Genomic DNA, 21,382 nt, shown 5'->3' with positions numbered 1-21,382 from the left:
GTAAACAGCTGGGGAGTTGGGAGTGCAATCCTCCCCCTCTGTTTAGTAATGGCTTATCTCTTTTGACCAAGATGGCTTCTTTCACCCCTCTTTCAAACCATCTGTTCTCCCTGTCTAAAATCTGAACATCATTGCATCTGACTGAGAATGCACCTAGGAGGATGGGGCTCATACAACTCAGCTTTTCTTCCATGTTGAATGAAAACTGCCTCGTCCCGGCCGCAGTCCTTCACACCACGTCACAATCACACCCAGTTCCTGATTGGTTGTCACAACGCAACAAGGCACAAACGTTCAACTCCAGCCACTTTAGCTTTGCATCCATCGCAGGTGTCCTGTCGCTTTTATTGCTGAAATCCCGCGTTTTGCATCACTAGAAACGTGCCTGTTGCCTCGCTTTGCGTCTCATCGCTATGGTTTTACACCTGTACACAGGGATAACATCTGTCGCTCGGGCTACCATATTCCCGTTCGGTGTGAACACACCTTTAAGTTAATTGGCGTCTCTAAATTGCCCTCAGGTGTGAGTGTATGTGTGCATGGTTATTTGTCTGAATTGCCCTGTGATGGACCAGCGGCCTGTCCAGGGTGTAACCTGCCCAATGCCCCCACTACCATGTGACCCTGCGAGAATAAGTAGTTATAGACAATAGAGGGATGGACTTTTCTATGAATTATAAGTTATATCAGGCTTTGAAGAGTTATCAAAAACAGAAAAAAACAGAAGGTTTTAAACATCTTTTACTTTTATGAACATATTCTCACAAATAACAGCATTTAAGGTGCACAAACTTTACAGTAGGGTGTTTCAGTGCTACTGTAAGGAAGCTTAAGTTAAGCAGGGTGTTCAGTGTGAATATTTCAGTTTCTAAAGCTGGTTCCACTAAGGTGCTATAAGCAAACGTGCAAACAGCCTGTATGTTTTTGGCTGCTGAGCTTATCACTTTTAAAGCTTGAACAAGAAGCGTCACTTCAACAAAGACGAAGGAGAAGGGCATCTCTACTGTGTTTCAACTAGCAGGTTAGATTTAACTACAACAGCACGTCTTTGAACAGTAATGCAAATCTGTTGAGATGTTCAAGCACGAAACAAGATCCGATCAAACGCACGTATAACAGTGAGCTAACATGTTAATCTCTAAATGAAAGGATTTTTTTTCCTTCGTCGGCTTTTGCGATGCATTGTGATAATGGACCAGATGTTTACTATGGTGTGCAGGTGGAGCGAGATGTCTGCGGGTCTTCTGCCGTGCTGAACGTTTGGGGCAGCAGCCCAGCACAACGTTCATTTGGTCTTCTGTGCCTTCTGTGCAGATTTGGTGATCTTACCACTCGTGGGGGCTTTCTTCTCCACACCTTTGATCACTCCCACCGCCACCGTTTGACGCATGTCACGGACAGCAAAACGGCCTGAGGGTGGGGGGAATAAATACAAAATCTCACAAAAGTGTGCACACCTCTCACATTTTTTTGGAAATGTAGCTTTTCATGACCCCCTTTTCTTTTCTTTTAATTTTGTTTTGTTTATGTAGAGCCCTTTGAATCGTCTTCTTACTGAAAAACACTCTATAAATCAATTTTCCTTGCCTTGCCTTTCACATCTCAAGTTTAAACTTTAGTTTCTATTGTAAGAAAAGTAAAAAAAAACAGATTTAAAGTAAATTTTTGTAATAATTCTACAAACTGACATGCAGTCCCTTGTAAAAGCATCCATGCCCCTTGGATATTTTCACACTTTGTCGTTTAATAACCATAAACGTCAATTGAGTTGTTTGGGATTAGATGTGATAGTACAAAACATGGTAGCACATAACTATGTATTGAAAGCAAAATTGAACATGGTTTTACATTTTTTGCACATAAAAATCTGAAAAGTGGTGCATGGATTTGTATTCAGCTCCCCCGAGTCGTTAATTCATAGAACCAAATTTTTCTGAAATTAGAGCTGAGGTCTTTTGGTCTCTACTTAGTTTTCTGGAGAATGAAGTTTCTGTTCATCCTTCTTTGGGACACAGCTTAAACTCAGTCAAATTTATTGAAAAGCGTCTGTGAACAGCCATTTGCAAGTCTTGTCAGATTCTCATCTGGACTTAGGTCTGACCTTTGACTGGTCAGACCCTTATTGAAAAAGTTGTATTTCAACAATTAAACACCTTCTTAACAACGACCAGCCGCTTTGATGGTTTCCAGTCAGGTTTCCGTGCTCACCACAGTACAGAGACCGCCCTTATCAAGGTTTTTAATGACATCCATATAAATACAGACTGTGGAAGAACCACCGTGCTGGTACTATTGGACCTCAGTGCAGCATTTGATACTGTTGATCACTCCATTCTGTTAGAGCGCCTGGAGAACTGGGTCGGCCTTTCTGGTACAGCTCTCCACTGGTTTAAATCTTACTTAAAGGACAGGGACTTTTTTGTATCAGTAGGTAACTTTACATCGAAGATTACAAAAATCACATGTGGGGTTCCCCAAGGGTCCATCCTGGGTCCCCTCCTCTTCAATATCTACATGCTCCCTCTAGCCCAGATAATAAAAAATAACAACATCAGCTACCATAACTATGCAGACGACACACAGCTCTACATCACCATGTCACCAGGTGACTATGAACCAATTCAAGCACTGAGTAAATGCCTAGAAGAAATCAATGCATGGATGTGTCAAAATTTTCTTCAGTTGAACAAAAACAAAACAGAAGTAATAATATTTGGACCAATAGAGGAGAGATCAAAAGTTAGCACACAGCTTCAGTCGCTTCAGCTAAAAACCACTGATCAGGCCCGAAATCTGGGAGTAGTGATGGACTCAGACCTGAACCTCCAAAAGCATCTAAAGACAATTACAAGGTCAGCTTTCTACCACCTGAAGAACATTTCTAGGATTAAAGGACTGATGTCTCAGCAGGATCTGGAAAAACTAATCCATGCGTTTATTTTTAGTAGAATTGATTACTGCAACGGTGTTTTTACAGGTCTGCCTAAAAAGTGGATCAGACAGCTGCAGCTGATCCAGAACGCTGCTGCCCGCGTTCTCACTAAGACTAAGAAAGTAGAGCACATAACCCCCGTTCTAAAGTCCTTACACTGGCTCCCTGTATCTCAGAGAATAGACTTTAAAATACTTCTGTTAGTCTATAAATCTCTAAATGGCTTAGCACCTAAATACATCACAGACTTGTTATCAGCATATAAACCCTCCAGACCACTCAGGTCTTCTGGCTCCAGCCTACTCTGCATACCTAGAACCAGAACTAAACAAGGAGAAGCAGCATTTAGTTCCTATGCTCCACTTATCTGGAACAAACTTCCAGAAAACTGTAAAAGTGCAGAAAGCCTGAGTTCCTTTAAATCAAGATTAAAAACACATTTGTTTAGAATTGCCTTTGAATGTTCAAGTTAAAATGTTTTACTGTTTTCAAATGTTCTTTTTTGTTTCTACACTATCCCTACTTGCTTTTATTCTGTTTTATTTTCCAATATTTTAATCATGTAAAGCACTTTGCATTGTCTCTGTACTGAATTGTGCTATATAAATAAATTTGCCTTGCCTTGCCATACTAAAACTTGACTAAGCCATTCCACTGTAGATCTGGCTGTTTAGGGTCACTGTCCTACTGGTAGGTGGACCAACACCTCAATCTCAAATCTTTTGAAATGTAAAGCTTTTTCAGGATTTCCCTGAATTTAGCTCCATTCATCATCCTATTAACTCTGACCAGCCTCATTGTCCCTGTTAAAGAAAAGCATGCTGGAAGCATAATGCTGCTGCCACCATGTGACACCATGGGAATGTTGTGATCAGGGTAATGTGGAGTGTAAGTTTTCCTCCACATGTAGCGTTCTGCGTGTATTTAAAGTGTTTTAGTTTATGATCTCATCTGACCATGTTAGTTATGTTGTATCTCTTGTGGCAAACTACAAATGCAAATTATTTAAAAAATGTTGCTCTCTTCTTCTAATTTTTCCATAAAGACCATATTTATGGAGCGCATATTCTGCTCCTGATTTACTACGCTGCTCTTCGCTGTTTTACTGAGTTATTGCCCAATTTATCTATTTCAAAGGTTTGTCGTTGTAGCATGATGAATAGTGGAGAAGTTCAAAGGTTATGAATAAGTTTGCTAGGCATTGTATTGCAGCATAAGACAGACATTGTGTTGCCGGAGTGAACACTCACCAAGCGGTGGGTACTCAGAGAAGCTCTCCACGCACATAGGCTTGCCAGGGATCATGTCCACAATGGCAGCATCTCCAGACTTCAGGAACTTGGGGTTATCCTCCAGTTTCTTTCCAGAGCGGCGGTCTATCTTCTCCTTTAGCTCTGCAAACTTGCAAGCGATATGTGCAGTGTGGCAGTCGAGCACAGGGGCATAGCCAGCGCTGATTTGACCAGGATGGTTAAGGATAATAACCTACGGTAAACAAACTAGCACTGTAAAATTTTGAATTCAGGAAAATAAAGGCAAACAGAACCAGATCTTAGGGGGTTGACTTGAAGGATGCACACTCAGTTCTCAAACTTGGATCCCCAGTTTTCACACTTCTGGCTAACATAATGTTAATTACTGTGGTGACTTAGGAACAGACCTGGGAAGTGAAGCCAGCTGCTTCCTGTGGTGGGTCGTTCCTACTGTCTCCGGCCACGTTGCCTCGGCGAATATCCTTCACGGAGACATTCTTGACATTAAAACCCACGTTGTCCCCAGGCAGTGCCTCACTTAGGGCCTCATGGTGCATCTCCACCGACTTGACTTCAGTGGTCACATTGACGGGAGCAAATGTCACCACCATACCAGGTTTTAGGACTCCTGTTTCCACTCGGCCCACAGGCACAGTACCAATACCTGATGGACAGGCAGAGAAGCAACCTTACTCCATGTAAACCTGGTGCATGAATGCAAACTAAAAAGCTATTCTTAAACATCTGGGACAGAACAGACCCATGGGAATTCACTGGACCTCATTTGTTTCTGCTGTTCCTGATAAGAGATGTGCTTTATTAAAATACACGATAACGTTAACTAGTTCTTGATCACGGAGGTCTATATATTTAAAAAAAAAACACTTTCATGCGGCTCTACATCCCAGAACCTCAAGGACATCATGTCTCACCTCCAATTTTGTAAACGTCTTGCAGAGGCAGACGAAGAGGCTTGTCAGTGGGTCGGGATGGAGGCTGGATGGCGTCAAGTGCCTCCAGCAGTGTGGTGCCTGAGGCACTGCCATCTTTACGGTTGATTTTCCAGCCCTTGAACCAGGTCATCTGTAGAGAGATCACTGTTAACTTCGTGTGAAAGAGGGAAGGAGAACAATCCGTTTTGGAAAGCAACTGTTACAGCCCATCAATCTCTGAAGTGTTATAAGGACATGAGTAAGCAGTTCATAATTGCATTACAGCAGGGTTGTCAAACTCTAGTCTTCCAGGGCTGGTGTCCTTCAACTTTTGTCGCTGGTCCAACACACCCAAATAAAATGGCTGCATCTCTGTTTCTACGGACCGCAGTGAGCATGTTGAACGTCAACATCCATGACAGTAAAGTTGAAAAGGAAGTCCTGTCAAACTCACATTAGGACTGGGCTCCAACATGTTGTCTCCATTCCAGCCTGAAATGGGTACGAAGGCCACGGTGTCGGGATTGTACCCGATCTTCTTGATGTAAGTGCTGACTTCCTTCACAATCTCTTCGTAGCGCTTCTGGCTGTAGTTGGGCTCAGTTGAATCCATCTTGTTGACACCTACAATGAGCTGCTTCACGCCCAGCGTGTAGGCAAGCAAGGCGTGCTCACGGGTCTGGCCGTTCTTTGAGATGCCAGCTTCAAACTCACCCACACCTGCAGCCACGATCAACACAGCGCAGTCAGCCTGAAAGATAAAAAGAAAGGAGAAATTGGGAAGGAATTGGAAAATTTCTTTCAGTTTTGGTGCTTGCTTATTCTATTTATACCTGTGATGTCCCAGTGATCATGTTCTTGATGAAGTCCCTGTGTCCTGGAGCATCAATGATGGTGACATAGTACTTGCTGGTCTCAAACTTCCACAGAGAGATGTCAATGGTGATTCCACGTTCACGCTCAGCCTTGAGTTTGTCCAAAACCCAAGCATATTTAAACGATCCCTTTCCCATCTAACAATGCAGAGGAAAGAAATGAATAGAAAAATCAGTTTGGATCAATTTTCCCTTCATACTGCCTAAAGCTAGGTGTAAAACTACTGCAGGAAATAGTTGTAATTGCTGAGTTCTCCTCATGTCTAACAGCATTTAAAAACTCAATGAAGGCTTTGTTTTTAAATTAAGGAAATAAAAGCATATCTATCATTTGGCTTTTAAGTCAGTGTCAATGTCATGTTTTGTTTTTTTTTTGTACATAAGAATAGTCTTCAGGAACTTTTTAGGCTTAATTAAAACAGAACTCCAACTCCTCCTTAAAGTATTACTAAAAAAATAGTTATCTAATCCGCTTCGTACAAACAAGTTTTTCAAAATGAAAACAGTGTTGTGCTTTGAAAATTAGGATTCTTTATACATCTTCCAGTAGTAAATAGTAGCTATATAGAGCATTAATCATCAATTTTCAGCTTTAATTTCTCTTTTAATGCACAGTGAATCTTCAGTGTTATATGTAGAAACAAAAACTGAGTCTGTGATAAGTTTGCACAATGAAAGCGGAAACGTGAACCCTGACTCCATTTTGAGTCGGCGCTCACTCTGATACCCAGTGTTGTGCTTCTATAGGCTCACCTCTCAACCACTGAAGAAAATGTTTAGCATTTATGTAATCATGACTAATGAAGTGTGTTGAGCTGTGAGAATAATTTCCTCACCTGCTGCCACAATAACGTCTCAAACGTGTCTTAGATTCACTGAACTCTGACAGCTTTGAATTGAGAAGACTAATTAGTTGATCGCTGCTTTCAGCATGCGGTCACTGCTGCATTCCTACTCTGCATGTCCTCCCAAAGCTACTAAATCCCATATGTTCTTAATGTTTTAGTCTGCTGTTATCAGACTAAATTTTAGGAAGTTACATAGTGACATCAGAATTGTCTACCACCTACCAAAAACATGCAAACTTAAGCACTGGATTAACGCCTAAAATGGGCTTTTCTTCAAAGGGAAGAAAATCCTTAAAATGCTCTATTTTAAAACGTAAAAACAGATAAATCATACCTCTGCAGCTTCCTTCTCAAACTTCTCAATTGTTCTTTTGTCGATGCCGCCGCACTTGTAGATGAGGTGACCCGTGGTGGTGGACTTGCCCGAGTCCACATGTCCTATAACCACAATGTTAATGTGGAGTTTCTCCTTCCCCATATTGGCCTGGAAGACGCTGAACAATCCTGAATGTTAGAATCAACAACATGCAGTATATCAATTATACAACCTTAACAGTAGGTAAAATGAAGAATAAATACTGGACTTTAATTAGTGCTCACAATTCATCCCTATGTTAACTGAACAGATAAGGTAATTTAATTCGAAATAAGACACTAAGCTGCTTCTAATGCAGCATCCCATTCATGGTTAGAAACACTGCAATGCAGAACTAGATACTGGATGTTACCAGACACTGCATCGCTCTCTGCATCATTTACTTTAATTGAATTAAACAGGGAAAAGCAAAACTTGGCAGCAGTTCACCCACTGCCCGTTTATATATATATTTAAAACAAAACGGCTTTAAATATCTGATTTGATTCATAAATTTACTGAATGATGCTTTATAAACATGCTGCTACCATTCATACACACAAGCTGCTTATTTCATAATTCAAATAAATTACATTTAATTACAATTTAATTAGGTGTACAGACACAAACTAGCTTGACATTTAGCATGTTCCCCGCTTACCATAACTACTTCCAAAATTACCCTACCATATGTAATTTCAATATAACCAGTTTTCAAACATGTATGATCCCAAATTTTCTTCCATTTGATCTTTTTGATTTTTTTTTATATAAAGCACCTTGCAAAAGTAATCACGTGTGTTTTTTTCTGTTATTAAGTTACACAAACAAACTTAGATGTATTTTGTTGTCATTTTATACAGTCATGTTCAGTACAGTAATATAGAAAATTATTAAAAAGTCAATTTATTCCAGTAACTCTATCACTAAGTGAAAGACTTTATAAAGATTAATTACACACAGGATGATTTTTTAAAGCCTTTCATTTCTGTTAATTGTGCTTTTCCACTTATAGCTACAGAAAATAGGGCATGCAAAAATAGTATATTACATCAGATAAGTAGAAACACTATTTTTTTAAATACAGAAATGTGGGCTTGAATAAAAAGTTATTTTATACCTGCTAAATGGTACTTTAGATCTGACAAACAAGCCACATGGGAATGCAAATCTTATTTAAAGAATGTAACTGTAAGATAGATCGACACATAGTAGAATTTAATTATGAAGTACAAGGATACCAGTATACAATTTTACACTTTTGAAATAATATCTTAAAAGTGTGACAATTAGTGCAATCTATTCTAACTCAGATTCTAGAACTTGTACTTATTGAGATATAAGTAATTCTCATTTATTAATGCAGACAGCACCCATAAATTCCCTCAAGTGAAATCTGTGATTTGATTTGTTGATGTAGGGCCATTTGACTATTTATACATTTAAAGGAGGAATAAGTAGGATATGCACTGTAAAATTAATCACAATCATTCTCATCTGTTTGCCCAGGATGGAAGTAACGTTCCATATAAACAATCAGTTCTCCCCATCAACAATGTCTTAGTCTATTTTTTTTTCCTTTCAAAATTAGAGGTACGGTGCGGAAATACTTTGGCGCAGTTTGTAGCCCATGTTTACTTCTTGGTTCCTGAGCCAATCATATGAGAGTTCCCAGGGTCCCCAAATCAGAGCGCAGCATTTGATATTTTATTTTGGCAAAAGAGCAGCAGCCTGCAAACATGGTAGTCAGTAAGAGAAGTGGACCAGAAATAGAACAGAATACAACAGCATATATACCTATCTTGTGTATGTAAAAATTCTACCACCACATTTTAATACAGGGGTGGCGTGTTCGGGAGATGTGTTGTTAGATTTCCCCACACATTGTGGTTTGCATTTAGACCGGAATTTTGGACAAACCTGACCCAGTATACCTTCTTCCACATGTTTGCTATGTCTTGTACATTGCTTTTATCAAATTGCAGGAGGGACTTGTTGTCTTTTCAACAACAACTTTCTTATGCCCACTTTTAAGATTTAACAACAACATTGGCCTCTTGACAGTGTGGTCTGGGAGCTGCACGGTACAGGAGAGGAAGGAGTTAGCATGGGTGGTGAAGTCAGTACAGGGGGATTGTGGGATACCGTCTACAAGATCTAGACATGGTTTATGCTGCACGAGTCAAGAAAATGGCCAGATGTATTGCCACAGATCCCACCCACCTGAGCAATGCACTGATTGTCCCACTTCCATCAGGTAAACAATTTAGGGACATTAAATAAAAAAAATTATAGACTTGAAAACAGCTTCTTTCTCAAAGCTGTGAGGGCTATCGCTCCCTGCTGAGGATCAATAAACCACCAGACCAGTTTATAGTCTATTACAAGTTTACTAACATACTACTGGTTCCACGGGTTCTTGGTTCGAGAATTGAGAATTATTTACACTGTCTCTCACATGCTAATATCTGTTCTCCCACTGTACTTTCTTAGAGAATCCTTGTTTGGACATCCAGGCAAACTGTCCAGTTCTGTAACTTAAAGATTTAAATTGTTTGCACAGTTTTACATCATCCTGTAAACTGACTGCTGTTGGTCTTTTCATGTTATGCATCAATTCATTTGAACATTTAAATTTTTTATAATGACTATTTGTAGATTGTGAAACGTCTCAGTGAGGGTTCGTCTGATACACTCATACAACTGCACAGTAAATTTCCGTCACCTGTAAAGGGACCGCTATCTGTCTTTTTGACTCACAAAATTTTATCGAATGCTAATGACTACTTGCAGAACTATTTCTATCATGTTCATACAACTTCCCAATTAAGCACTGTTTTGTGTTGGTCTATCACATAAAATTAGAATCAAATACATTGAAGTTTGTGATTTTACCCAAATTTTAAAAAGCATAGTGTCTGTGAGCATTATTGCAAGGTGTTGTAACTAAATCCTACCTTAGCTCTCTCAAGAAGTGTTCCGGATTTGTTATTGTTGCTAAATAAGAGTGTCTCACATAGACCATATGTAAATAAGGTAATGTAAATATTGTATGCACAAAATGGGTTGTGCATGAACAGTCACACCCGCAGTATTAGCATCTGTAATTACAAGATAAAGGAGAATTTGGAATAAAACAAGTACTACGGCAAATTGAGAATGTAAATACACACAATTTTAAATCATGACACTAAATGGTAATTTGGACAGGTTGGCTTACTTTCCCTAAAGGTAATGAACAAATTACCCTGGATTGTTTTCAGACGCCCTTTAACGTTTACTGCTCAAAGGAGCATGCGCAAAATTTCTGAGTTTCAGTCATCTGGTAACTGAGGGAAATGCAGAGATATTTTCAGAGACCGTTTGAATTCAGTCTTTTCATCAACACATCAGATGCTGAAAAACAATGAATAGAAATAACAGGTCATGCACCTGTCTGTATGTTCCTTGATGATTCGAGCTTTGAGATGACAATGCAAAGTAATGATTCAATCGACAAGTCTAATTATAGTTGGATATTAAAAAAAGAAAAGAGCCTGTCATGCATGAGTTTAAAACAGTGTGCATTGGATGACATCAAGCGCAGTGCTGATGCAATACTGCAGAGGCGAGGGCGTTCTGTGGAACGTCTGCATGTCTCAGCATCCTCCTCGCAGACAGTTACACAGCAATGTTTATTCTACGATGACAGCAGCATGGTGGCCGATGCAGACGCTTCCCTGCATGACCTCCCTGAGAAACATTCTCAATTGAAACTGCGCCACTCAGGCCTATATCCAGTCCTCGAAAGCCCCTTTTAGCTCTTCTGATGGCATCACATTACAGCTGGCATCACAGACACTCCACATTCAGCATGCATCCAGACTTGTTATGGTTTATTTGTTTCACAAAACGTCGCCGAAGACAGCAGCCCCTAAATTGGAGCGTGACAAAAATATTTTAGAAAAAATCGTTTTGCTTGTAGAGGTCGTCCAGGATTGGAAGCCATCACCCAACCTACCTTTGCGTGTAAGGTGCGCTCGCTGCTCGACAGTAGGGATGGAATAGGAGACGCCGCCTGTTGTGATGTCCTGTGACTGGCGCAGACAAGGTACTGCTGTGTGTCTGCTGCCGTCAAATGCGTAATTTGCTGGAATTACGAGGCTCCACCACTAGATGGCGCACCGCTGCCTCTATAGACAGCGGATTTCAATGCATTTTTAATTTTGGTCACTGTTGAGACTTTAAAAACAACAGCTACATTTTACAAAGGCCTCATTCTTCACTCTCCTGCATACATCTCTTGCGGTGTTTAAAAGCAATCTGATTGTGCATCTCCATTTTCAGATTAAACAAAATGTCTTATTTTATTTTGAAAGCAAGATCCCAGACTGTGGACGGGTAAAATCCAGAGTACATTTTCCAGTTACCGAAGGTGCAGGCCACATGCTGGCGCTCGAAACGTTATATTCCTTATGCTTCCCTCTGTTGAGAACCAGTTAACCTTGGTCAAAAGGCATGATCTTTTCATTTATTTAGACGGATGGAAAAGGAATGCCACTAGATCGTAACGAAATCATATAACACAAAACAAAGTACATACTGATATTTTTTTGCTTTTTATTTAGTTGATTAGTTTATTAATGTGCTTATTTTCTAATTGATTGCCTTCTAGTTAGTATTTTTTGTTTAATTATAATTATGTAGAATACATTTAAGTCATATGTTTATTTTGTTAAGGTCATGCATATTCTGGGATATATTGTAGGCTTTAGGTCAGGGGTGACGAAACTTTTCAGCGTCTGGGCCAAAATTGTTATGTCAAAAGTACTTGAGGGCCAAACAATTTATAAATAAAGGAAAAGAACCCTTCCTGCCGTATAAAATTATATAATTTTAATTAAAAAAAGTCTTATTCTCTGAAAGAAAGGGTTTTGTAAATGAATTTAGATCCAGAAGTCAAAAAAGGGCTTCACCAATATGTTATATTAAAGATGGGTGCCCAGTTTGTGAATTACTTTGGATTTGATTGATAAAAAAAAAGATAATTATTTTATGCTTTAGCTGTATAAGAACATGGTTTAGGTCGGCATTTCTTTGAAAACATTTGCTGTATTTAGACAGTTTTAATAAATGAGTTCAAAGCAGACTTTAATGCACCAAAGTTTGCATTTGAGTAAAAGTCATGTGATAGATGTGGATTTAAAGTGTAGTAATTAACAAACAAATACCCTGTGATGTATCAAATATTTTCAATTGTAAGATTCTCTGTAAGTCTGTAATAATTTTGCTCTAATTAATAATGAATAATAAATACATTTCCATTTTCACCAGCCACCCTTTCTGGGCCAATTCTTTCTTGAAATTGAGTTGGGGGGGAGAGAGCACACAAAATCATTACAGGGGATGCAAATGGCCGCACTTTGAACATTCCTGCTTTAGATGGACCCGTAGGCAAGTGGGTGGTCATATGTTTTTTTTTACAAGTCAATCAGGCAATCAGTCAGTGTGTGAGCCAAGCAGTCAGGTTGGCAGTCCCTCAGGCTGTCATGGAGGAGTCAGAGCTGGAGAGGCAGCAAGTGATCCCGAGACATGTATCTTGCAGTTTGCCTGTCAACTTGGAATAAACCCACCACAGAACTGCATTTTTGGACATTTTTGTACTGCGTAAACCACTAAGCCACGATGCATCAACTGAATATTTGAGTTACATTTACGATAAATTTGGTCACTCTTACGTTTTTTTTTTCTGGTTGGATTTTTATGGACAAATAGTCACTACACATATGTTTTAAACTTTCATGTACTACAAACAACTCCAACAGGTTCATGTTAAATCCACACACAAATGCACTGAAATGTAGGCAGGAAAGATCATAGTCTCTCTAACTGGAAAACCGTTTCCTGACAGCCCACTAGCAGCTGACCGCAGTCTTGTTGAGAAGCACATACTCGTTTAGCACCCACAGACTCTTCTTGGTTATGAGACTGTTATCCTTGGCTTTACTGTTTGTGACAAAAATAATTGTGGCTCCTTCTTTATCATCAAACTTATTGTAATTCTTGCTAAGCACCACATACACCAATGTAAGTTCAGCAATCACAGACCTTTATTCTCGGTCTTTATGAGAGACTTGAATTATTATCATCTTCATCCAGCAGTATAAAAGCTGTGAAAACTGTAAATTTACTACAGTTTAAGATTTTAAAACCTCTTTGTTGTTGTTCTTCTTCTTGTTATGGTATGTATAAAATTCTCCCTGGCATGTCTGTTTCATTGATTTATTACACTTCATATTAATGTACTTGTTTCCTCGTTTGTTTGTATCATGTAAATAATTTTTACGACTGTTAATAAAAAACAAAACCCATAGGCGTTCAGCATCGGTTAGATTGTTAAGGCATAGGGATGACGAACTACCTCCACTCACAGTCAGCCGTTCGCGTTAACATGTTTTAGACATCAGTGATTTGAACGAAATGGGAGGAGACATCAGACAAGCGTTGCGTGTACTGTTTAAAATCCGGGAAACAAATACGATAGAAAATAAGGGGAAAAAAAGTAATACTTGCGGTTTAATTACACATATCTATTTATATGAATAATTTTTATGTAGGTGACGGGAGATGTTTGTTCGTTTTAAAAAAAAGTTATTTCAGCACTTTGTCGCACAAAATTTGCGTCACTGGTCACGCTCACCTCCGCCGTTGCCGTCGCACCGGAGAATCAGGAAAACAATACATTTCCGTGGAGTTTATTCGAGTTTAATATGACGACATGAACATAAAGCCTTCTTGTTAAGCGTGAGGATATTTTAAGGTAATTTGTGTGGCTGACTTCCTTTCTGAAACGAAACTGCATTTGTTTTCTGCAGGGCTCCTTACAGCTGATGCAGCACCACATCATTGATTTCTTGGTAAATACCTGCTTTACTGTAGAAATGCCTACAGTCTCTGCTGTATGCGTGTGTTTTAATGTCAACATCATCTGTAGCAAAAGGTCTCCTGGTCACCTTTTTTTTAACGCTCCCGTTGATCGCAAGAATGAGAAGTTGTCCCAATTTCACTTCCACTTTTCACATACTGATCACTTTTCTTTTTTAAATCTTATTTTTCAGGATTTTTTTGCCTTAACAGTGGGGAAATGAAGCCTCTCAGAGACGCTCAGCTGGGCGCATTCACGTTCTTTGCCTCAGCTCTGCCTCATGACGTCTGTGGTAGCAATGGCCTCCCTCTCACGCCCAATTCCATCAAAATCCTGGGGCGTTTCCAGATCCTCAAGACCATCACTCACCCCAGACTCTGCCAGTATGTGGACATCTCCAGAGGGAAACATGGTATGGCTGTTAAGTCTGTTGGTTGCATGATCTACTCTACTAGTAAAGCATGGCGATTACTGTACACATGTTAGAAAATGAGGGTGTCATTTACAGTTCACTGCAAAGTTTATTTTTTTATTTATTTTTTGAGAAATCCAACAAGAAGATTTGTTTGCATATTTGTTATTACATATATCTTTTTTTTTCTTGCTGCATAGAACGGCTGATTGTTGTTGCAGAGCACTATTCAAGAAATGTAGGGGATTTCAGACAAGGACAAACGGCGAGGTAAGTTATCATCTAAAATCGTGATCATTATTCTATAGTAATTCCCTTTTATTATAGCTAGAGTAGTACCTTAAAGTTTGTGTTCATGTGGCACTGTTGACAAGGATATTGTACTGTTCGCAGTGCCTTGTAAAAGTATTTGCGTATTGTTATATCACAACCATGGATACTAATAATTTCTACTGGGAATATATGTGATAGACCAACATAAAGTAAAAAAACAAAAACGAACAACAGCAAGACCAAATAGTGCGTTATTGTGAGGTGAGAGGAAATTATATATGGTTTTCAGATTTCTTTTACAAATAAATACCAAAAATGTTTACAGATGTAACAGCAATTTCCAGCTCTTGCCATTGATTCTCAGTCTGGACTTTGATTAGGCCATTCTAAAACATGATTTTGCTAAGAACCAAACCACTTGTTTGTAGCTCTGGTTGTATGTTTAGGGTTGATTCCCTACTAGAAGTTGGTTGAACTTTCACTCCAGTTTTAAATCTGTTGCAGCCTCTAGCAGTATTTCTCTTTTCTATAAAGGGAAGTGGCCTCATTTATTAAACATTGTGTAGAATCCATACTAGAAGTGTATGTAAAGCAAAAAAAAAAAAAAAAGTGTAAGCCAAAAGATTCAGATTTAGAAAACCATGCACATGCATGCCAGCATGCAATTTTCCTTTATACATCACAGCTGCACCTGAACGTTTGCATACCTGGTTCTGCCTCAGGTTCTGCCCTCCACAAGCCTAGATTAAACCATAAATGGTCGATGCAAAGCAACTCATGACTATTAATGTGTATTTAAATGGATCAGCTGACCTTCTTTTTAATGTGGCAATATGGCAACCATAGAGAAAAAGCAAAGAAACTGTTGGGAGGGATAAATCACAGAGTTAATTTCATCAAAGGTAAAAGCACATGTCTACATTAACAGAACTTGTTAAAAAGTGAATTTTATTGTTGTTTTAAATGGAGAATACAAATAGACTCCATGCTTTTTCAAATAGACTCCATGCTTTTTTAAATACACTCCATGCTTTTTAAAATGCACTCCATGCTTTTTCAAGTTTTTACTTTTATGAAATGTTGAGAACCTTGTATTGTTTCTCTTTGTTTTTCATTCTGCTTCACAATTCTGTGCTGATTTTTGTCACTCTCACATAAAATCTGATGTTTGTGGTGGTATTGACAAAATGGTTCAGTGATTGTGTATACTTATAGATTTTGCAGGCTTATAGATTATCCATGTTGGAGAAAGTAGACAGTAATACATATAATAACGTTTTTCCCCTCTTTATTTAGTGGTAAAATTTATATGCAATGCTGTAATTTTGAAAAAAAATAAAAATGTTTTTTCCCACACAGCTTTTGTAACAGGCACATAAATCACTACTCACAGTTAATTGTGTCTGTGTGTTAGTCCAGAGAAGGTGTTGCAGATAGCCTACGAGGTTCTTGAAGGTCTGGAGTTCATGAACAAACACGGCTTGGTGCACAGAGCCCTCAGCCCAAACACCGTGCTCATGGATTGCAAGGTACTGTTTTGTTCTCACATTTAGCTTATTATGTATCCAAAAAGTAAAACAAAACAACATTTTCACTCCTGTTTAAACAGAAGTAAATTGTATCTTGTTTCCAAAAATTCACTAGTCAGAAGGACACATTCAAGCTAACCTAAGTTAATGTATTGTTTAAAGTAAAATACTTTAAGATTTATTTAATGTATTTCTTTTATATCATTTATAAATAATCAAATCAATCATGTTTCAGAGAAACATTTTTTTAATCAATTAAACCATAATTCTGCTTTTTGGGGGTGACCTTGTACATATTAAATAAACACTAATGTAAATATCTGCAAACTAATGGATGATGATGGATTGTTTTTGAAGGGAAATGTCAAACTAGCAAAGTTTGGCCTTTACCACATGACTGATCATGGGGCGGATGTTGATTTTCCTATTGGGTAAGTCTCTTTTAATTTTCCCAGGTAGCTGTTTGTCAAGTCTCAGAGCTACACTTCTCTTTGGTTTCATTCCAGCCAAAATTCAAGAAGCATAATGTACAGGATGGCATGTTTATGCTAATATACTGTGTCATATTGACTCCAGCCACCCATCATACCTTGCTCCAGAGGTGATTGCCCTGGGCTCCTTCCACTCCAGTGATCCGTCACACAATGAAGCTCCACTGCCCTCAGGACCTAAGACAGATGTTTGGTCACTTGGAATCTTGCTCTTTGAACTCTGTGCTGTAAGGGAACCCCCCTTAAACTTCGTAAATTTAGTTTTCCTGCTTTTTTCTCCTGAGTTCAGCTGTTTGAGTAATCACGAGTTTATAATCTGATGCTTTTGATCAATCGCAGGGAAGAAGAGTCTTGCAGAACATTGAAATAAGTGACAAACTAAAATTTATTTTAACTTTGGGTGAGTAAAAAGGGATTCAATCAACCTGAGTGCAAAGGAATATGCTCTTTAACTCAGCTGGGCTTAAAATGTGACATTGTCTGTTCTCGTCAGGTTGCATGGATGACATTGTCACTGTCCTTGCTGAGGAACATGGATGTTTGGAAGTCATTAAGGTGAGCATGTGATCAATGACTTCATAATCTGAGTCACAGAACCTGCAAAATTACACAAATGTTTTATATTACTGGTTACTGTTACCAAACATTATAAAATTTTACAATGTTCAAGTTATAATATTATTGTATTCATTAAAGTATCAATCAATTCTGCAGTATGTGTTTTTGTTTCATACCAGCCTTTAGACACCATTTACTACATGTAATGAAATAATGTGGCAAAAATATATGTATGTATGTGTGTGTGTGTGTGTGTGTATGTATGTGTGTGTTATTGTATGGACTCATCTATATTCTGATGAGTTAAAGCAGCCTACTCCACTGACTTAGGATCTACCAAAGACATTTATATATACTAGTTGTGCTGATGAATTGATGGAACCGTTTGTCCTAACTGGAATGGGGAAAGTAGCTGATCTGCGACACATTCTTGCCTCATTCACAGGAGCTGCCTGAGAATGTTGTTGAATTGTTAAGGAAGTGTTTGACCTTTCTTCCATCTAAAAGGTAAATAAATCTTTATCAGCACCAGTGGTGAAGATGTGTACCAGCCTCAAGATAAATCCATCTTTTAATGCAGCAACAGAATCTCACACTGCAGAATTTCACAAAATGCAACCTTTAATTTAAGTACATTTATTCAGTAGGCACTAAATTTCACATAAACTATAGTGTTTGTTTATAACACCATTGCCACGACTATTGGCACCTCTAAAGAAACTTTTTTTCTATTTTGTACTTGACATTTTTTAATGTATCACCGTGTTTATTAGTAATCCACAGTCTCCTGCTTCCTTGTTTATCAGAATCAGCTTTATTTGCCAGGTATGTGTACACATATGAGGAATTTGACTCTGGATTGCACAATGCTCACAATGTGCTTAATTACAATAATACAACAACACAACAATGCAGTAATACAACGATGTATGATGTACCACACAAGCCCATCTGACTTAGCTGTACTTTACAATTGGAAAGAAGCGAGGATATGAAATTTAAGTAAAACAAATCTAAAGTTCCCGGCTACAGAACTATAGATTTTTCTTCAGTAACAAATTATTCTTTTGTAATAAAGATTTACTTTATTTTAAGTCTTTTTACACACCTTTACCAGTGGAGGGCGCTGTATATCATGTTGTTTGTAATGTTTAATTTCAGGTAAGCTTTACTCAATGTATTAAGCTACTTTATTGGATAAAAATCACAGATATACAAAAGTCAAACGTTGTAGGTACCTACAACTTGAAAGGACACTCTGCCTGTCTACTCCTGAGTGGGTTGCAGCCTGTTCCAGCAGGTTGTAAGGCAGCGTACATACTGGAGAATCTTTACTCTCTGAATCATGTTTTGTCTGTAAATTAACCGATCAGGCTTTTACTGGCTGGTATCGATTTATTTTGAGGTCTGACCAGCCGATTGGCTGATTTAAAAAAAATTGTCAGTTTCACAGAAAGCAGTTTTTTTTATTTAAAAGAAAATCCATCCGTCCGTCCGACTATTTAAACTTTATCCGTCCCAATCTTTTGCACCTTTATAGGACTTTTTCTATTTATTAAACTCAAAGTATATGCAGTTGGTTGATGTGTTTATGGCTCAGAAATTGTGGGAGTTCTTAATTTTAACGTATTTAAAAAGTAGGGGTGAAAAAAATCAGATTTTTCAGCATTTTGGTGATGAGGTATTAAGGGAAAACTGGCTGATTTATTGGTACATCTCTAATTTTGTCCTCTAACTCTTTTCCTCTCTCTTTTTATGTAACTCTTTTTATGTAACCTGAAGGCCAACCCCTGCAGAGCTGCTTGGAGACCCTGTTTTTGATAGCATTTCCTGCAACTATACACCTTTTCAAAAGCCTGTCAGTCTGTTCTCATCTTCCCTGCGCTGTGCACACCTGGAGCTCCCAGATGACATCAGTGATCTTTGCAAAGGTCTCCTCCAAATACATTGACATGTCAAATGTCCTTCAATGTTTGGTTAAATATCACAGCAAAAACAGAACAGTCTAAGGATAACTGTACACTTTTAAATGCCAAAACACAAATCACTGCATCTGTACTTTGTTGGTACATAAATAAACATTTGGTTTGTCTTATTGTCCCTGCTTGCAAATGTTATTGCTTACGTCCTTGTGTAATCTTAGATGATGATGAAGACTACATGTCAGAGCGTGGCATAGATGAGGTTTACCATCTGTGGTGCCTTGCGGGTGGAGACCTGGAGAAGGAGCTTACCAACCAGGAGATCATCCAGTCTAAACCTCCAGTCTGCACATTGCCCAAGTACATCATATGAGACACAGGATGGATGTCTGATTAAATGCACATCTCAATCATGCTGTGACCCATTTAGTTCACTTCATCCGCTTTTTTTCCCCCCTATTTTCTCTCAGGTTTGTTTTGGAGGACGGGGAGTCATTTGGCCAAGGGAGAGATCGAAGCTTCCTGCTTGATGACACCACAGTGACACTGTCTCTGTGCCAACTCAGAAATGTAAGGCAGTTTGTGTGCTGTACTGTGTTAAGGTGTGAGTTTTTAGAGCCAAAGTACTGGAAAATGTTGGAGGTGAAAGATACAAAGAAAACAAACAGAAAAAAAGGATAGAAATTTCATTTGAAAGTGCACAAACATATATAAACCCAACATATGTAGCTTTGTTTGTAACATATGTTGGCTTCACATATCTTTTTGCACATATTCTCAAGTTTTATGTTATTTATCATTCTATTTCTGTAAGCTAATTCCAAAACATCATTGAAATGTATGTCCAAATTTTGAACTATTTTATATTAAACTATGGTAATATACATATTTTTGTTTATTTTTAGTGTATATATGTTTTTGTACAGATTATTTAACTGTGCCAAATTAAATATCAGTATACTCTTTATTTAATAAAATAAGGCACACACACATGTTATTGGACTGTTTGACTTTATTAACTCTTGTCCAAAAAGTTCCAAAACAGGATCTAAAAAAGAACGTTATTTCTTGGCAGAGACTGAAGGATGTAGCTGGAGAAGCATATTACCCTCTACTGGAAGACGAGTAAGCCTCCTCCATCCTAAGATCCCTGTCGTCAATCCCTTCCTCCCCGTCACTATGTTTTGTCACATCACCTTGTCATTCTTTTTGGCACGAGTAATGTCACGTCCCTTTTCCACCTTCCTCCTCCAGACAGTCGAGTTTGCCGCAGTCTAACAGCAGCAATGAGCTGTCGGCCACTGTCACGCTGCCACTCATCATCCGCGAGAGAGACACGGAGTACCAGCTCATCCGCATCATCCTATTTGACAGGCTGCTCAAGGTCAGGGCAGCACACACGTTTGTGTGTATCAGCCTCACACACTCAGAATCGATTCCTAGCATGGAATATATGAGCATAATGCTTCCAACCGAGACTCTTTAGTATATTTTATTGGGATGTGAAAGACAAACAAAACGTAGAGCATACCTGTGATGGGGAAGGAAAAGGACACATGGTTTCTAAAAGATGTGTTTAAAACTTCCACCATGCAAACTTCCACCACTTTCACCATGCATTTGCATCAGCCCTCTTTACTCTAATACTCCTAAATAAAATCCAGTGCAACAAGCTGTGTCAGATTGAATCTCCGTACAAATTCAGGAGTTCTTTGCAAAGTTTGTTAGCGACAGAGTCGGACAGCTCAAGTTGGAGAACCAGTTGACAGGACAACTATTAGGTATGTCCTCCACAAATCTAGCTTTTTAGAAAGAGGGAAGAAGAATAAATCCCTTTTTCAAAGAAAACCACAAGAAGTCCTGCTTAAAGCATGTAGGAGACAGAGCAAACATGTCGGAGAAGGTGCTCTGGTCAGATGGGCCCAAACATGAACTTTTTGGCCTAAATGTAAAATACATTAGGTGGAAATACTAACACTCCACACTAAGTACACTCTTCCCACCTTGAAACAGGGTGGCAGCATCATGCCGTGGAGATGCTTTAACTTATAGACAGAAAAACGGTTCAGAGTTCCTCTAGAGATCGATGGAGCTATAC

General features: G+C 38.6%; 2 protein-coding genes across 2 annotated transcripts in view; one reads left to right on the top strand and one right to left on the bottom strand.

The window, feature by feature from the left end:
• Positions 1–723: 723 nt before the first annotated feature.
• LOC105921089 (elongation factor 1-alpha 1) lies at positions 724–11,318 on the bottom strand. Its single transcript, XM_012856771.3, has 8 exons — positions 11,196–11,318; positions 7,175–7,344; positions 5,951–6,130; positions 5,572–5,868; positions 5,118–5,268; positions 4,593–4,849; positions 4,183–4,417; positions 724–1,410 (listed from the first exon to the last, which is right to left on the bottom strand). The coding sequence occupies exons 2-8, from the start codon at positions 7,316–7,318 to the stop codon at positions 1,286–1,288; spliced, it is 1,389 nt and encodes a 462-aa protein (XP_012712225.2). The 5' UTR covers positions 7,319–7,344; positions 11,196–11,318; the 3' UTR covers positions 724–1,285.
• A 2,526-nt stretch (positions 11,319–13,844) lies between these two features.
• The window catches only part of tbck (TBC1 domain containing kinase), a 44,266-nt gene continuing 36,728 nt past the window's right edge, over positions 13,845–21,382 (top strand). The window contains exons 1-14 of the mRNA XM_036137050.1: positions 13,845–13,994; positions 14,293–14,511; positions 14,712–14,781; positions 16,199–16,313; positions 16,671–16,744; positions 16,890–17,031; positions 17,144–17,204; positions 17,298–17,359; positions 17,808–17,869; positions 19,145–19,293; positions 19,506–19,644; positions 19,755–19,854; positions 20,360–20,409; positions 20,539–20,668. Coding sequence (XP_035992943.1) covers positions 14,319–14,511; positions 14,712–14,781; positions 16,199–16,313; positions 16,671–16,744; positions 16,890–17,031; positions 17,144–17,204; positions 17,298–17,359; positions 17,808–17,869; positions 19,145–19,293; positions 19,506–19,644; positions 19,755–19,854; positions 20,360–20,409; positions 20,539–20,668 — 1,347 coding nt within the window. The 5' untranslated portion in view covers positions 13,845–13,994; positions 14,293–14,318. The remainder of the gene's footprint in view (positions 13,995–14,292; positions 14,512–14,711; positions 14,782–16,198; positions 16,314–16,670; positions 16,745–16,889; positions 17,032–17,143; positions 17,205–17,297; positions 17,360–17,807; positions 17,870–19,144; positions 19,294–19,505; positions 19,645–19,754; positions 19,855–20,359; positions 20,410–20,538; positions 20,669–21,382) is intronic.

Source organism: Fundulus heteroclitus, chromosome 5 (genome assembly GCF_011125445.2).
Source record: "Fundulus heteroclitus isolate FHET01 chromosome 5, MU-UCD_Fhet_4.1, whole genome shotgun sequence".
Lineage (NCBI taxonomy): Eukaryota > Metazoa > Chordata > Actinopteri > Cyprinodontiformes > Fundulidae > Fundulus > Fundulus heteroclitus.
This window is presented reverse-complemented; position numbering and strand designations above follow the sequence as displayed.

What these genes read in the sequence shown, in the direction of transcription:
- LOC105921089 (XM_012856771.3), bottom strand. Translation starts at nt 7,318, where the DNA reads ATGGGGAAGGAGAAACTCCACATTAACATTGTGGTTATAGGACATGTG. An exon ending in TGATCACTGGGACATCACAG is followed by an intron (nt 5,869 to 5,950) that starts GTATAAATAGAA and finishes TTTATCTTTCAG; the next exon opens with GCTGACTGCGCTGTGTTGAT. An exon ending in CTCTGAGTACCCACCGCTTG is followed by an intron (nt 1,411 to 4,182) that starts GTGAGTGTTCAC and finishes CCCCACCCTCAG; the next exon opens with GCCGTTTTGCTGTCCGTGAC.